At 37.6% G+C, this 17,496-nt stretch overlaps 2 protein-coding genes across 6 annotated transcripts in view; one reads left to right on the plus strand and one right to left on the minus strand.

The window, feature by feature from the left end:
- pex5la (peroxisomal biogenesis factor 5-like a) overlaps window positions 1-7,864 on the plus strand; it is a 74,998-nt gene extending 67,134 nt beyond the window's left edge. For all 4 annotated transcript variants that reach the window (XM_053635853.1, XM_053635855.1, XM_053635854.1 and 1 more), the window contains 3 exons: window positions 588-753; window positions 6,107-6,264; window positions 6,833-7,864. In XM_053635853.1, the coding sequence (XP_053491828.1) occupies window positions 588-753; window positions 6,107-6,264; window positions 6,833-7,034 (526 nt within the window). In that variant the 3' untranslated portion in view covers window positions 7,035-7,864. The remainder of the gene's footprint in view (window positions 1-587; window positions 754-6,106; window positions 6,265-6,832) is intronic.
- Window positions 7,865-8,138: 274 nt separating this feature from the next.
- usp13 (ubiquitin specific peptidase 13) overlaps window positions 8,139-17,496 on the minus strand; it is a 28,829-nt gene continuing 19,471 nt past the window's right edge. For both annotated transcript variants that reach the window (XM_053635852.1, XM_053635851.1), the window contains exons 18-21: window positions 15,629-15,795; window positions 11,797-11,989; window positions 11,016-11,100; window positions 8,139-10,898 (exon numbers count right to left, since the gene is read on the minus strand). In XM_053635852.1, coding sequence (XP_053491827.1) covers window positions 10,802-10,898; window positions 11,016-11,100; window positions 11,797-11,989; window positions 15,629-15,795 — 542 coding nt within the window. In that variant the 3' untranslated portion in view covers window positions 8,139-10,801. The remainder of the gene's footprint in view (window positions 10,899-11,015; window positions 11,101-11,796; window positions 11,990-15,628; window positions 15,796-17,496) is intronic.

The following is a 17,496-nucleotide window of genomic DNA, read 5'->3' on the forward strand; positions in this document are numbered from 1 at the left end:
TAGTAGAAAATAGTAAAAATGAAGAAGACCCTTCAGTGAGCAGGCAAATTTTGACTGATATTGTAGGTGGGAGTAAGGGTTTTTAACTATTTTATTTGTTTTATTTCATTTCTATGCTAAAAGATTTTTTTGGTATGTGAACTGAAATAAAAGTGTTATTTTTTTGTAAATATGAAACTACACATTTTTATATCATTATTTGCATCCACCTATGTATAAGCACAAAGGTGTCATCAGGAGAACCCCCAAAGGGAGGTATCTACTAATGTAAATATTATTATTATTATTATTATTACTGTTGTTGTTGATAATTCAGATAAAGATAATATGTATTAGCTATGTTTAAAAAAAATTTAAAAGCTGGATTGCCAAAAGGTTACAAAATGATGGGCTGGTTTAATGGAATGTTCATCGATGATTCACTTCAGTAAACAAATAACTTACACTCTTTTTTTCAGCTCCAAAATGCTTTGAGTGGAACTATAATAATAGCTAGAATTATTTATTAAGTGCAGTGTAGAAGCTCTGCGATTTCAGACTCGGATCAGTATCTGTCTTACCATATCTCTTTCTCTCAATCATTTCAGCTCTCTGCTGCCTGAGGTGAAGGAGCTGTTCTTGGAAGCAGCCCAACAGAACCTAGACACGATTGACCCGGATTTGCAAACAGGCCTGGGTGTGCTTTACAACCTTAGCTCTGAGTTCAACAAGGCTGTAGATGCCTTCAACGCTGCACTGTCTGTCCGGCCAGAGGTACTTATTCTGCTGACACAATGATGTTGCATATCATACAGCATATGTGTGTGTGTGTGTGTGTGTGTGTGTGTGTGTGTGTGTATATATATATATATATATATATATATATATATATATATATATATTACAACCCCAATTCCAAAAAAGTTAGGACGCTGTGTAAAATGTACATAAAAACAGATTGCAATTATGTGCAAATCTCATAAACCCATATCACAATAGAACATGGAAAAAATATAAAATGTTAGGAATAATATATAAAACCAAAATATAAAATATAAGGAAATGTACCATTTTAAGGAAAAAATAAGGTAATATTGAATTTGATGGCCGCAGCACGTCTCAAAAAAGTTGGGACGGGGCAACAAAAGGCTGGAAAAGTAAGTGTTACTAAAAAGAAACAGCTGGAGGTTAATTGGCAACAGGCCAGTAATATGAATGGGTATCAAAAGAGTATCTTAGAGAGGCAGAATCTTTCAGAAGTAAAGATGGGCAGAGGTTCACCAATCTGTAAAAACTGCATCTACAATTTGTGGAACAATTTCAGAATAATGTTCTTCAATGTAAAATTGCGAATACTATGAATAGCTCATCAACTACTTCTTTTTGAGCTATTCCTTGGTGGATTTGCTAGTGTGCTTAGGATCATTATCCTGTTGAAAGGTCCACTTTCGGTTCAACTTCAACTTTCGGACAGATGGCCTCACACTATCGTCAAGCACTCTTTGATACGATGCAGAATTCATAGTTGATTCAATGGATGCAAGCTGTCCAGTCCCTGAGGCAGTGAAGCAACCCCAAACCGTAACATTTCCACCACCGTGCTTCACAGTTGGTATGAGGTGCTTCTTCTGAAAAGCTGTCTTTGGTCAGCACCAAACATGTCTGCTGTTACTGTGGCCAAACAACTCTGTCTTTGATTCGTCTGTCCAGAGCACATTATTCCAAAAGGGCCAGCCTTTACCTATATGATCATTAACAAAATGTAGTCTTGCTGTAATGTGTTTTTAGACAGCAAAGGTTTTTTTCCTGGCACACCTCCCATGTAGGTCAACTTTGTGCAATCTCTTTTTGATTGTAGATTGTTGGTGGCACTTTGACACCAACAGTTGCAAGACTTGCTAGCAGATCCTGTGATGAAATTTTGGGGTTTTTGGAGACTTCTTTTTGCATCACATGGTCTGCACTTGGGCTGAATAATCTGAAAAAAATCTGTGCCACTTGAAGATGATTTTCTTTAGACTGGAATGATGTATTTAAAATAATTTGGAGATCTTTTTAAATCCCTTGCCAGACTCAAAGGCATCCACAACCTTTTTTTCTGAAGGCCTTACAGAACTCTTTAGATCTTGGCATGATGACAGCACACACCTCAATAGCAAAGGGTACACCAGACACTAGATATGAGAGGGGTATAAATAAGACCGGTTCCACCTGCACTCCCTCAGCAGGTTCTGATCACTGGTACCCAATCTTGAACACTTGATTCTAATTTTATGGGTGTGAAGGTGTGTTCAATGTAGGGGTATACTTACTTTTTCCATATAACTGATCTGTTTTTTGTTCATTTAAAATGTGAAAATTACTACAAAATGTCAATTGTATGTGTCTTTTGATAGAGTGTATCAACGTTATTTATAGACAATGTTTCCAAGAAGATCAAATGTTTGCTTGTCCAAATATGCAAAAAAAAAAAAAAAAAACCTCAACAAGTTCCATTTTTTCACATGACTGTATAGACAGTGAAAGAGAGAGAGAGAGAGAGAGAGAGAGTAAAGTAAAAGCAGCTCTTTCACAGGAAGCTAGACACATGAGTTCTTTTTAAAGTTATTGACTCTATAGCAGGGGTCAGTGCTTAGGCAGACAGTATCAATATGCACAAATTTGTAATCAATATCCAAAAATTAGCAGGCTGAGGTGAAAAGCGGTAGAAAAAACTGTAGAACAAGAAATCATCAGATTGAACTAGGAACCACAGCTTAAAATTGCAGTTTTGACAAATGCAAGACTTCGCAAAGACCCAAAGCAAACAAACGATCATTTTATACACAAACACAAATATGACCACAGAACAATACTGAAACAAACATGTTTAATAAATCCTGACACTTAACTGCTGAACTGAAATTGTGACATCATTTTTTTCTCTCATCATATCCAGTGGGAGGAAATGTGGTTGTCAAGAGCATAATATTAAGCAAAAACATAATATTAACATAACATAATATTAAGTAAAAAGCAGTACAGAGGCTCCACAAAAATATATAAACTGCAAAAATAAAAGTGTGAAATGTGTATTACAGTTTTTACGAAACAACAATTTCAGAAGATATGGGATTTAAGAAAGAACTATTAGTTTGTTACTCTACTTCCTGTAAGTGTACAGTACACTTTTGCTTGAGTATTTCACCTAATGCATTTTCTCTACTTTTTATTTACTAAAAACATTAATTCACTACATTTCTCTGTAATTATATATTTCTAATGTCATAAGGTGACATTTTAGCATCAGGCAGCTTCACGAAATTTCAACAGATGTGACAGCAAGTATGAGACCTCACTGTAATCTACCTGTGGATATGTACAGTACATTTTGTACACCAAGGCAGTTTGTGTTGTGACAGCTAGCCATTCGAATTCAGCTAGTTTGTATTGTCAGAGGTCATTATCATGCTGGCTAACAGTAGAGACATTAGGAATAAAGCTGTTGTTTGTTAGCCTTAGCTAATATTTTCCCATGTTCCTTGGTGAAAGGGACACTAATTTTCCATCAGTAACTAAAACCAATGTGTGATTAGAGGCAGACATCGTTATCGTTTATGAATCTTTCTTGTGCTTTTACTGTATTTGTGCACTTTTAGTAAATTTAAGTTAATACTTTTCTTCTTTAACTTTCTTTAACTTTCTAGAGAAGAAAGTGTAAGTGTACCCTTTCTTTTTACCCGAGTATTTATTTAGATGAGTAATTGCGCTTTTACTTAAGTTAAGAATTTCAGTACTTTTCCCACCTCTGAATCTGGCACCTCAGAACACGCAGTACACTGGGTGGTAGAGGTACAGTGAACACAGTACACATTAAAGGCCAGACATACTAAGAGAAGTGTTAATCTCAATGGCTGTTTGTGCCAGTGGGTATGGCCAATTTAGTAGATGGTCTGCTGAAAATGCTTGTGCAAATACATGGCTTGTCTAAGTACTATGTGGTTGATGCAATATAACTTAATTTTTATCCATATTTTTCTATCTAAATTATATATATATCTATATATATCTAAAAATATCTATATTTTTATCCTGGTTAATATAATTAACCAGGGCTACAGGTTTCATAAAAATCTCCAGTCCCAACTACATGTCGAAAACCACACAAAAGACCTGAAGCCAGCCCAAAAGCTAGTATTTTCAAGTAACCCAATCTGGTAGCCCAGTCATGAACTTGTGTGCTACTCCATGTTGTTCATTGTGCATGGTGCAGAGCGAATCCTGCCCCTGTGGTTCTCTGTTAGCGTTTGTTGCAGTTCTGTAGACCACTAGGTGCAGTAATAACTCTATGGAAGATAAGTGGGGCATTGAGATTGCTGCCCGGTGATTGATTATGAAATATCTAGGAAGGTGAGAAAATCAACGGAACATCAGCTTATATTGGTCAAATAATACAAAATTTTTAAAGCACTGGTGACTCAAAAGAGGTCATAAGTATTTGAATGTAATTTAAAATGTATGGAGTTGGGAATGATGACTGCACGAAGATTATTATTTGTTGAACTCGTCATATAGTGCCGCCACTGGTTATGACAACCCTCTTGATGGTATTTTGGTTGATGCACAACATCCATTTTGTGATGGCTTGTGACAGAGAAAGATGTTACTCAGGATGTATAGCTAGCATGATTGTACTCAGCTGAGCAGATTTAATTGTAAACCATCGCAATGTACAAGATCTGTCACCAAGCTCCCGATGCAATTCATTTTGATCTTCAGTGAAGGTTTCTACTGTGCCACCATTATAATGAGAATTTGTAATAAGCATCTGTTTGACCTTGCTTTCTGAGCTCTATTCAGTCTCCATACATAGGCTACATTTACACACAAAAATCAAAAATCCTTCTCTTTAACTTGACATGGTAATGTGTGTCCGCCTCCCGAGGGACTTGAATACAATGAAACATAATGTTGGCGCCAATTTCCAACACCAGGCATCCCTTGGGCATCAAGCTGCTCAGACACACCCCATGAGCTCAGAGCTGCTTTCTATAGAGACTCAGTGGACAGACAAAACCAGACCTCAAGATAACCGCTAATAGGGTTCATTTGTAATAATGTACATATAAGTATAAGATTTAACACTGAGATTTTTTTTATGCTCATGTCAGATGTGGATATATGATGCCTACAGTTGGGAAGATTAAAGCTCAATGATGATGTCAATATCGTAATGGCAGTATCATGGCTGGAGATAATAAATCTAAGGAGATCAAAAAGTGACATTGTAGTTGCATAACCATAAATCAAGTATAAATCAGGAAGCCATTTGCCCTCAGGCATAGTGGTGGAAATGTAATAGACGTCATGCTCCAAAAGCACCTCACATCACTTTGCTTATCAAAATTTCTAATGTCAGTGCACCAAAGGCAATAATAATACACAATAAATGTATTATTGAATACACTTCAGTGCTTTCACACTCATGCGGTTTCTTATGAAAGGTTCTACAAACAAGGGCCTCGGAAATTAAAGTAGGATGGTCCCACATGAATAACCTAAAGATTTGCACTTCCCAAAAAGTTTATGCGCAAGACTCATCATTGCTTCAACAAATTATCTCAACGTGATACGGTATATTGTACCTAATAACTGCTGCTTTAACCATAAAGACTGTCCTGTGCTGACTCTTATTTGCAAAATGCTCATAATGAACATCCTTTCACTACTGTTTGTGTTTACTTTCTCTTCCACAGCTATACAATGTAATGATTTATAGTCTCACTATTTGGTGTCACCCATAATGGTTCCCTTTAGAGTCTCATGGTTACTTCCTCGTGTTGTCTCGGGGAGTTTTTCCTTGCCACTATCACCTTTGGCGTGTTTATTACAGATTGAAATCTACATCTGTATTCATGCTTTGTGAAATATTTATCATTAAAAGCACTATAAAGTGTAATTGGATCGAATTCCATATGCTACATTTGTAAGGTTCAGAGTAACTTTCTTAAGTGTGACTGCAAATTAGAGTCAAAATATACATTTTTATTTGTAGAAGTCAAAGCTGGTAAAAGCTCAAATCCTTCAAATTATAGATAGATGTGGAGTGACCGATTGAATAATAACTATTCCTTCGCACCACTGACAGGACTACTTGCTGTGGAATCGTCTCGGGGCGACACTAGCTAACGGAGACCGCAGTGAGGAGGCAGTGGAAGCGTACACCAGAGCTCTAGATCTCCAGCCTGGTTTCATTCGGTCTCGCTACAACCTGGGCATCAGCTGCATCAACCTGGGTGCACACAGGTCTGGGAGTTCTGCCGTTTATCTCCTCTTCTACTTTCTTACATTTTAAATCAATGTCATCCGACAGCACAACGGCATCCCACTTAGCCATATCATATGACTGAATTTGGAATGCTCCTACTGGATGATTTTAATGTAAGATTTTACAAAAGGGCACAACACATGATGAAGACTGTAGAAGTATTACTACTGACTACAATCAATTCCAGAATTATTGCTGCCCTTCATTTAAATAAACAAATATAAGTAAAATAATTTTCAGTAAAATAATGGTTTCACAATTATTGGCATCCATCTCCTTAACACTTGGTGCAGCCTTCCCTTAACAGAATAACAACATTATACCTCTTCCTGTAATATCGAACAAGGTTTGAGAACACTTGTAGATGGATTTTGGACCACTTCCTTCATACTCTTTATAGCAAGTGGAGTGCCTTTATCTTGTTCAAAGGTCCATCTACAGACAAGTTGTAGCCTCTTGGTAGAGGCAGGAAGGTTTTAGTAGTATGTAAGCAAAATTTCTGCAGTATCATGTGTTCAATTCTTGGCACTTCATCTGTTGTTGCAGGGAAGCTGCCAGTAACTTCCTGACAGCACTAAGCCTGCAGAGGAAGAGCAGGAGTCGGCAACTCTCGCACCAGGTCATGTCTGGAAACATCTGGGCAGCATTGAGAATAGCACTCTCAATGATGGACCAGCCCGAGCTCTTCCAGGCAGCAAACATTGGGGACCTGGACTTACTCATGAGGGCCTTCAACCTGGACATGTGAACTGGCAAATATTTTTGACCAAGTACAAGCCAAGAACCCAAAGTCCTTCAAATGGAGGAAGCTGTAAATCATTTTATCGAAGAGGTTTTCGAGATTTTTTTTTTCCCGCAAAGCACCTTTACATTCCTGAGAACTGCATGGCAGTATATGATTTCAGAGAAGAGCACAATGCCTGGAAGACTGTAGAAAATAGTAGTTAGTGACGTCTTGCTGGGTGGATGTTGGATGTGCTGGAAGAACTATGAAAAAAAAAAAGTCTGTAACTCAAAACAGTTACATTCCTGTGTATTTTCCTCTTGTATAATGAAACAAATGCAAATCTGGATTGTCAGATAGATCAAAGCAATAGTTCAGTACTACAACCTACAGGTCCTATTTTAGCTTTTTCTTAAATGTAGTGCTAGAAAAAAAAAAATTCTGTTGTTTGCTGTAACTTTGCTGCAGGCCAGACAGTAAAGCCTTATTTAAAATGCATGACAGACAATTAGTAATTTCGGAGATCTTATGGGGATGACAGCAGATGAGATGGTTTCCTCTTGATGGCTTGTCATTTACAAAGAAGCAAGAAGGGTTGTTGTTTTTTTTAACCAAAATCACAGCTTTCCTTTTGCATCTTTACTATATCTCTGAATGCCATATGTGACTGTCTTATGAAAGACCCACAAAATATGCAGGTGACTGTCCTCCACAGTTCCACTTGATGTAAAGTCATGCATTATTGCATTTTGTCTTAAAGCTCATTTAAGACTTTTGTTGAATGTGATGTAATGAGAAGTGTCAACGTGTCAAAAATGTTAGGGTAAAATAATGAATGATGCATAACTTGAGATTGTGGTTTAATTTACTGTTTTTAAAGATGGAGGCAGATTACCTAACGAGTGAGTGTTGTCACGTTTTATCAGCTTACTAAGGAAACGGCATGGAAAAACATGGTAGCTTGTTAAATATGCACTTATTTGTTTCTTCTCAGTATAACTAGATACAACTAGTCCTTGCAGGGCACATATTTTTGCATATTATATAGCATGAGAGACCAAATCTACTTATTTTGATTATCATTTTTACATTAAGCTCTTTACCTTTTGCTTATTTAAATGACTGTAAATTCCCTATGACAGGCCTGTGCTTTCTAGCTGATTGCTTCCTACTGTAAATTATCTAACTGATATGTTGGTAGAACCCAAGGAATGTCTCCCCCCTTTTTTTAGACCTCTGTACAATCTCAGGTGAGATGATCTAGATGACCTTACACTCTAGAACTCCTTATTTATGAGGACTGCATGCTGAATGCACTTATTTTTGAATGCGGTAGCTTTATTTATATGCATGAAATTGTCATGCCTCTTTTATTCTATCCCTCATTTCTATGACACACATAATCCTGATTTTGCATTTCAGTACATATTGACCTTTATGTATATTTAACATAAAGCAGATTATATAATAGTTACCAGTTTTGCAATGCAACTAGTATTCTAGATAAAATACTTTATTGTATACCTGTTCATACTATTCTCACAAAAGAAGCCAGATTTACTGATGCCTGTAACGCATGCAGAACATTGTAGCTCGAACAAACAAGTGTGCGATCAGTGATTTCAGTAGTAGTATCCCTACTACCATGAAATTATACATTCTAATGAAACTATACTTGCTGCATCTCCTAATAACATGTCACAGGCTTCATTAAGTCTGGTGCAACATTATTACACATAAAATATATCAAATATTGAGCAAACATATGAAAATTATCTTTTAAAATAAAATAAAATGTAATATATACACTGACTACTTGTCCTGTTTTATAATATCAGCTGTTTTACCTTATTCACTAATAATTAATGCATATTTAACTCAAAGCAAGTGCACCTTTTTTTTCAAAGACAGTGCTGTATGATTTTTTTGGCCACCTCAAAAACGAAAAAAAAAAAAAAAAAATCAACTCTTGTATGATTTTGGTTTTATTTAATAGTCCAGTCAATAATGTTATTGGACAGACTGTTCTCTTGAACACATTTGCCCTCGTAATGTTCTGTTGTAAGCAATATTCGGATAAGAAGATCCATTACAAAAGAACGTTGTGTAAATTTGCATAACCATAAGGTTGGCACACACATTTGCAAAAAGAAGAAAAAATAAAATAAAAACTTTGTACCACTTGACATTCAGTTCCTTGAAAAACATGAAGAAATAGATTAACCACATAAGATCTACTATACATTTCAAAATATTGAATGGCTAACTTATACATTTTGGATTGTAGTGCACAAGCTGATAATATGAAGGCCTGCTTAAGAAGGAGGTGTCCGAAGCATCACCTTTCACACTTTGAAAAAGAAAAAGGATGAGTGTAGCCATAGAGCATTTGATGAATGCTTTAACTCTGAAGATCCAATTAGAAAGAGAAGAGACAAAAGCAACATAAGCAAAAACTCCTATGATAAAACAGAGCAGATCAAGAAATATCGGTTTATCTGGTAGTAATGTCCCAGAGAAAACAAATGTATGCGCATTTGGGATAAAAAGAGAAAACAAATTTTTTTTTTCATAAATATTACTGTATGCTTCTGAGAGGAACCGGGGGGGGGGGGGGGAGGGGGGGGCATGAAGACATCAAAAATTGTGAGAGTTTTGGTATTATTGAGCACCATAGATAGTACATTCCACATTCACATCACCCAAGGATCTGATAGAAATTGAGATCCAAGTTTGACGCAAGACACAGCATATGATGTTAGAAAGTTGAATCCACTTGTCACTGCAGTATATGTGTGTATATATATATATTGCTTAATTATTGGGTACAAAATGTTCTGTTAATGTCTTTGAGAATAAAATGAGATGAACAACACTATGGTGAATCAAACCTGTGCAGTCAGCAAACCTGGACAAGGCATTGAGTATAAAGCACTTAACTATTGCACAAAACAAATCACTGCTACATCTTTCTTGTCTTGTAACACTGACCAAAGGTGTAAACCTACATAATCATGTAGTTATTGTATTTCTGTTGTGCTGAAGTTTGACAAGATAGAATATAAATCTGCTGGAGTTATTTTTTCCCCCCAAAAGATCAAGATACTGTAAGAGTGCATATTTAATCCCTACAAAAACAAACTTTCTCCCACACATGGATTCTTTTAAACTTGACATTTCATTTTTACTTTGCCCAATACTTTAACAGTCTGTGCGTATTTGTGCATAATATTACGTCACCTAAATTCCACTTCACTTCATAAAGTTCAGTAAACCTCCAAATATATTTTTAAACACAGTAATGTGTTCCAGTGCGCATCCAAAATGTAATTCCAAGAACATAAATTGAACTTGGTATAAATCAGGACTGGCAGTAACGATACTTCCACACTGAGGAAGCATCATGCTTGCATTTTCACAAATTGAAGCTATCGCTTGAAATATACTGGCATAGTACTTCAAGGTATTGAAAGAGAAAACTAATTTGTGTGTTTATATATATTAGAACATTAATCTGTATATTTAAAATGGCACACATCGCTCTGTATCTCCAGTACAGAATATACTCTCAGCAAACCAATAATAAACAAATGAACAGATGATTAAACACATTCATTCCCTCCATGGGACCGTGCCTGTACTGGCTGAGCCTTTTCTTTGCAGGTCTTTGCGTGGTATGAGGTGCATTCTCTCCTTCTCTATAGTGTGAACACCTCCCAGTTTTCCTGGAGTGTCAGAAATATCCTCCTCCTCTTCTGTGCCTTGCAGGCTCTACACTCTAAGGTCCAAATCTAGCAGCTGGGCAGGCGCCGGTAAAAGTAAATGTAACCCAAGTCTTTTGGAGGACTTTCTGACAAACATACTCTATGATCATTGTAAATGACCCATCTAAAGGAGGAAAAAAAGATTTGGTCACTTGTCAGTAAGCCACAACTTTTTGACTAGATTTTTAGAGAGTAATCAAAAAATATCATCATTTTCTAAAAAAAAAATAAATAACCTTACCTTCCTTCCTTTTTGATATGGCATACATAATGACCAGACATTGTTGATGTTCCCATGTGACTTATGAAGGCAAAGAGTTCATACCCTACAGTAAAAGAATAGCATAATTTTCATTTGAGAAACATGGACTAAATAATCATACACTGAGAAACATTCACTGAGAAACTAATACATGCTTCATAACTTCTAGTTTGAACTATTGTAACATGTCGCTGGCTGGCTGCCCTACTTTACCAATTAAATAAGAGTACAATATGCAAACCTTATTTAAACTAAACTGGCTGCCAGTTAGGATCTGCATTCACTACAGAGTCCTGCTTAAGATGTTTACATCTCTAAATGTCATATAATCTGCTGAAACACTATAGGCCACCATGAGCCCTTGGGTCATTTGAGACAGACCTATAAATACTGAGTATCAGTCACAATGCAACCAGTGGAACTCTTACATTTCCCAAAAACTCTGGAACAGTGTTCCTTGATCTTGGTAAATGTACTTTCATCATTTGTAGTCAATTTAATTGCAATGAATGGAATAATTGTATCTGATTATTATTTGTGCATGTAGCAGCTCAGTGGTTAAGACTACTGATAGGAAGGTCGTGAGTTCACATCCCAGCACTACCAAGCTTCCACTGCTGGGCCCTTGAGCAATGCCCTTAACCCTCAACTGCTCAGTTGTATAAATTAGATAAATGTAAGTCATTCTGGATAAGGGCATCTGTCAAATGCCTTAAATATAATGTAAATGTAAATGCTGTTTGATGAGAAGGATACTCACGTCCAGGGCCGTCTCGAACACGTGGACTAGACATTTCCTGCTCCGGGGACAGCGTGGAGTCACTGTGCGTGTTGGCATTTGAGAAACTGGTATCATTGGGCTCTGTGTCGACCATGTCGGACATGGCCTCGCTCTCCTCCTCGCTCTCTGGGTGAGTAAAGATCCAATCTAAAGCCCGCTCCAGGTTATTATTCTGTAAACACACAAGCATGACACAGATATACAGAACTGCATATCAAACATAGATGTGGGAACTTTATAAAATATGTAAAGCATATATACAGTATCTCACAAAAGTGAGTACACCCCTCACATTTTTGTAAATATTTGATTATATCTTTTCATGTGACAACACTGAAGAAATGACACTTTGCTACAATGTAAAGTAGTGAGTGTACAGCTTGTATAACAGTGTAAATTTGCTGTCCCCTCAAAATAACTCAACACACAGCCATTAATGTCTAAACCGCTGGCAACAAAAGTGAGTATACCCCTAAGTGAAAATGTCCAAATTAGGCCCAATTAGCCATTTTCCCTCCCCGGTGTCATGTGACTTGTTAGTGTTACAAGGTCTCAGGTGTGAATGGGGAGCAGGTGTGTTAAATTTGGGGTCATCGTTCTCACACTCCCTCATACTGGTCACTGGAAGTTCAACATGGCACCTCATGGCAAAGAACTCTCTGAGAATCTGAAAAAAAAGAACTGTTGCTCTACATAAAGATGGCCTAGGCTATAAGAAGATTGCCAAGACCCTGACACTGAGCTGCAGCACGGTGGCCAAGACCATACAGCGGTTTAACAGGACAGGTTCCACTCAGAACAGGCCTCGCCATGATCGACCAAAGAAGTTGAGTGCACGTGCTCAGCGTCATATCCAGAGGTAGTCTTTGGGAAATAGACGTATGAGTGCTGCCAGCATTGCTGCAGAGGTTGAAGGGGTGGGGGGTCAGCCTGTCAGTGCTCAGATCAAACGCTGCACACTGCATCAAATTTGTCTGCATGGCTGTCGTCCCAGAAGGAAGCCTCTTCTAAAGATGATGCACAAGAAAGCCCGCAAACAGTTTGCTGAAGACAAGCAGGCTAAGGACATGGATTACTGGAACCATGTCCTGTAGTCTGATGAGAACAAGATAAACTTATTTGGTTCAGATGGTGTCAAGCGTGTGTGGCGGCAACCAGGTGAGGAGTACAAAGACAAGTGTGTCTTGCCTACAGTCAAGCATGGTGGTGGGAGTGTCATGGTCTGGGGCTGCATGAGTGCTGCCGGCACTGGGGAGCTACAGTTCATTGAGGGAACCATGAATGCCAACATGTACTGTGACATACTGAAGCAGAGCATGATCCCCTCCCTTCGGAGACTGGGCCGCAGGGCAGTATTCCAGCATGATAACGACCCCAAACACACCTCCAAGATGACCACTGCTTTGCTAAAGAAGCTGAAGGTGAAGGTGATGGACTGGCCAAGCATGTCTCCAGACCTAAACCCTATTGAGCATCTGTGGGGCATCCTCAAACGGAAGGTGGAGGAGCACAAGGTCTCTAACATCCACCAGCTCTGTGATGTCATCATGGAGGAGTGGAAGAGGACTCCACTGGCAACCTGTGAAGCTCTGGTGAACTCCATAACCAAGAGTGTTAAGGCAGTGCTGGAAAATAATGGTGGCCACACAAAATATTGACACTTTGGGCTCAATTTGGACATTTTCACTTAGGGGTGTACTCACTTTTGTGGCTGTGTGTTGAGTTATTTTGAGGGGACAGCAAATTTACACTATTACACAAGCTGTACACTCACTAAATTACACTGTAGCAAAGTGTCATTTCTTCAGTGTTGTCACATGAAAAGATATAATCAAATATTTACAAAAATGTGAGGGGTGTACTCACTTTTGTGAGATACTGTGTGTGTGTGTGTTTATATATATATATATATATATATATATATATATATATATATATATATATATATATATATATATATATATATACACACACATACATATACACACACACACATACACACACACAAACGTATAGTGCAAACTATTACAAACTAATCTACATAAACTTAATTGTTTTTAATTCCATCTCAAATGCACTGAAACTTATTTATTGTTACTGTTCTTATTTCACAACCCAAGATCATCATTACCATCATCCTCAGGCAAAAAGGCAATCTTCTTATGAACAGGCCATGACAACCAATAGTTAAATTCCCTAATTAAATCACGGTGTCATTTCGCAGTCACAAGCTTCATTAAGACACAAGCCATGACCTGAAATAGTTGTATGAGTCACAGCAGACGCCAGTTCTGAAAGCCAGTGTGGCCTGAGACGCTCTCATTCTTCTGACCCAGTGTAGGACATGTAGGTTGAACACTTCCTCTTGTTGCTTGGCTATTATTGGCCTGCTCGCTCTATGTGAACTCACTGTCTCACATACCTTGCCTTCTTCCTAACTTGCTGCTGAAGTTTCTGACTAAACTTTGTGTAACAGTGTAAAACAAATTATATTTAGGAAAATATTAAGTAGATATACTCTTATTGGATGCCGCTTCTGGGATATATTAATCTCTTAAACACTCAAGCCCCTGGCTTTTCTCACTTTTGTGAAAAAGAAGATGTAGATGAAGACAACTACAATAAACCTAGTGATACTGATACACAACATGACTACTAAGTTTAGAAAAGCGTACAACGTTATTCACTAAAATAGGAATCAATACATCAGTAGGACCAGAAGCTGAATGTGGAATTTAGCAGCGGGGATGCTGGGTAGTGTCTCACATGCTTGTCAACTGAGCGTCTTGTCAAATCAGCGATTTCATGTCTCAACTTGTATCCAGCTCTCATATTCATATATGAGTGGACTGAAAGCAAGGCGACTAAAACTTTCTCAAGAAAGAATCAAAACAAACTACACTACAGAAAGTTATATGTCCTTATATCCAGAGGCTATATAAACAACTTCCCTAGTTTTATTTAACAAACACTTATTGCATGAGTCCCCCCCTTGAATTTTTCCCGATTTTGTAGTGGTATGATCTGGAACTGAAATAGAATTAATTTTATAATTGTGTCATGAATCTCCAAAAAAGTAGTCCATGATATTGAAGTTGGAGGAAAATCCTGAAAGTTTGCAAAGTTATGTTCAAATAAAAAGGCTGTGATTTCATAAGTATTGATCCTTGTTTCTGTGAAAGCTCTACATTAGTTTTGATGAAATCACTTGCCATCAGAAATTACAGAACTAGTTGAATGTGGAATTAAAGTGTCACATGATATTAATATAAATACACCTGTTCCTGTAAGGCCCCAGAGTTTGTTAGAGAACTGACCTAAAGAAACAGCACCATGAAGACCAAGGAGCGATCAAAACAATTCTGCGACAAAGTTCTGGAAAGTATCAGTAATGGTTTGGCTATAAAAAAAATATCCGTGTGAACTGGGAATACACTCTGGATAGGATGCCAGTCCATCACAGGACACTCTGCACACACAATCACACACTCAATTACACCTAAAGGCAATTCATCTTAGTCAATCCACCTACTGGCATGTTTTTGGGAGGTGGGAAGAAACCAGGGAACACAGATGAAACTCAACACAGGAAGAACATGCACAGAAACTCCACACAGACAGTTACCCATGCTCAGGATTGAACCAGGAACCATGGAGCTCTGAGGCAGCAAGGCTACCCTTTAAACTTAAAAATAAAATATAAGCAACCTGTTGAGATGTTGACATATAACTGACAGACTCTTAAACAGGAACACATTAAGCTAACAGGTGTGGTATACACAAAAACAATAAACAGGAAGAGATCACTCACCGTGGCCTTCAGTGCTCGAATAGTGTGATGTCTGGGGAAGCCCATGGAAGTGAGGATTGAGATGCTTTCTTCAGGAGGCTGGTTATCCAGAGGACTGGCAGTAGGAAAGCTGGCACTGGGCAAGTCTGCCTCCATATATGAAGGAATCGCAAGAGGCTCAGCAAAGTCTGTAGAAAATGCAACAAGTCTAAGCAAGAGCCATCTGTAATGGCAGATGGCTGGGTTCTTATTTACATCAACAAGCAGTTTAACACAGCAGGAACTCTGCTGCATGTGTATTTCTCCCCATTAGAAAGTAGCGTGCTTTATATGTGTCACGTACGTATTTACATAAGATGGGTCACTCCGAACGGAGATACAGACGGGACCTTTGGATTTTTGAGAAAGTGCAATGAAACTACTTACAGTAAAAAAATTTTAAAACAAATACAGATTTAGTGTTCCACTAAAGACTACAACCTCAAACACATGATTGCGAGCTGCCAATGCTATAATGCCTAAACGCTAGTGAAAGAAGAGAAGTTTTCTAAATTGATAAACGGGCAATTAGTGATGCCTTTTTGTCCTGATTGGTTGGTTGGTTGGTTGCTGCTGGTCCACATTGTTTCATTTTTCTACCTTTTACAGATGCAGCATAGACTGAAGCTTCTGTAAACACACCTCTGCAGTACACAGGCTCTCTAGAGCCTGGAGTCTGACACCCAGACACTCTAACCAGATACCACACACAGAAAGAGGTCTGCAACCTGGAATAAATGCAGTTAATTTCCCAGAAAGGGAAATTCATTTGGTCGCAAAGGAATCAAGATGATGGCATGTCTGCTACACTCCATTGAACAGCTGACCTACAGCAGAGAGGTCAAAGCTGCCTCAGGTCACATCATTTGCATTCAGTCTTTATGTACTTTAGTACATGAATAGTATCTTAATCACTGATCATGTTTACACACAGAAGAGCTGTATTTAAATCTATGAATGCAATCGTGTGATAGACTAAAACCCTGGATGGAGCAAATACAGTTGTTAAAATTGGTATTGTATAGGCACTCATGTTCCTTTCATAAGTAAATTAGGGGTTTTTTTCCCCTCTCCATCTCAACTCCAGGTGACTACCTTGCCTACTTTCTGTGTTTACTTTCTTGTGACTGTATTGCTGAGCACCATACACTACTAGAGTCAGGTTGGAAAAAAAAATCTAATATGTTGATGTATAAAATTTAGAAGACTTGGGAGGTAAGATCCTTGTTCTGTAACAATTCTGATAACCAAGAAAATCAGCTGATAAAAATTTTACACGGTCAAAAATAAAGCAGATGTTAAACCGCTTTTCTTACATGACTGTCAATTTCTCAAACTCAAAAAACATCAGGAAGAGTAACATGCACAACAAGCCATTCAAAGCTAACCATATTATTTTACATTTATTCCATAACATTAAATATCAAGTTATACTCTCAAATTAGAATATTTAAGTATATCATAAGCTCCCATATAAAGCAATTTTCTAAGGTTTCTGGGAATTGTCGGAAAATTGCAAGTTTGAATATATCACCACCAACCGAGACCAGAAACCCAAGGCAGCATTTAAAAAAGAAAAGTGGATGCAGTAGAGGATTAACACCCTGTAATATAAGTCTATGCTTGGTTGTTGTTCAAAATTCAAAACTCTTTATATATTCTCTTTACATTCCCAAAAGTAATACATAAGCTTCACTTGCAATTAAAAACTACAGTTTAAGTGCAAGTATACCTTAGGCTTTTGAAAACATAATTACAAACATAAACAGGCATATGCAGCACACAAATTAATATGCCTTCATAAAGCAATAAAATATATAGGCCCACATGGTAAATTGATAATGTAAAGC

Source organism: Ictalurus furcatus, chromosome 11 (genome assembly GCF_023375685.1).
Source record: "Ictalurus furcatus strain D&B chromosome 11, Billie_1.0, whole genome shotgun sequence".
Taxonomy (NCBI): Eukaryota; Metazoa; Chordata; class Actinopteri; order Siluriformes; family Ictaluridae; genus Ictalurus; species Ictalurus furcatus.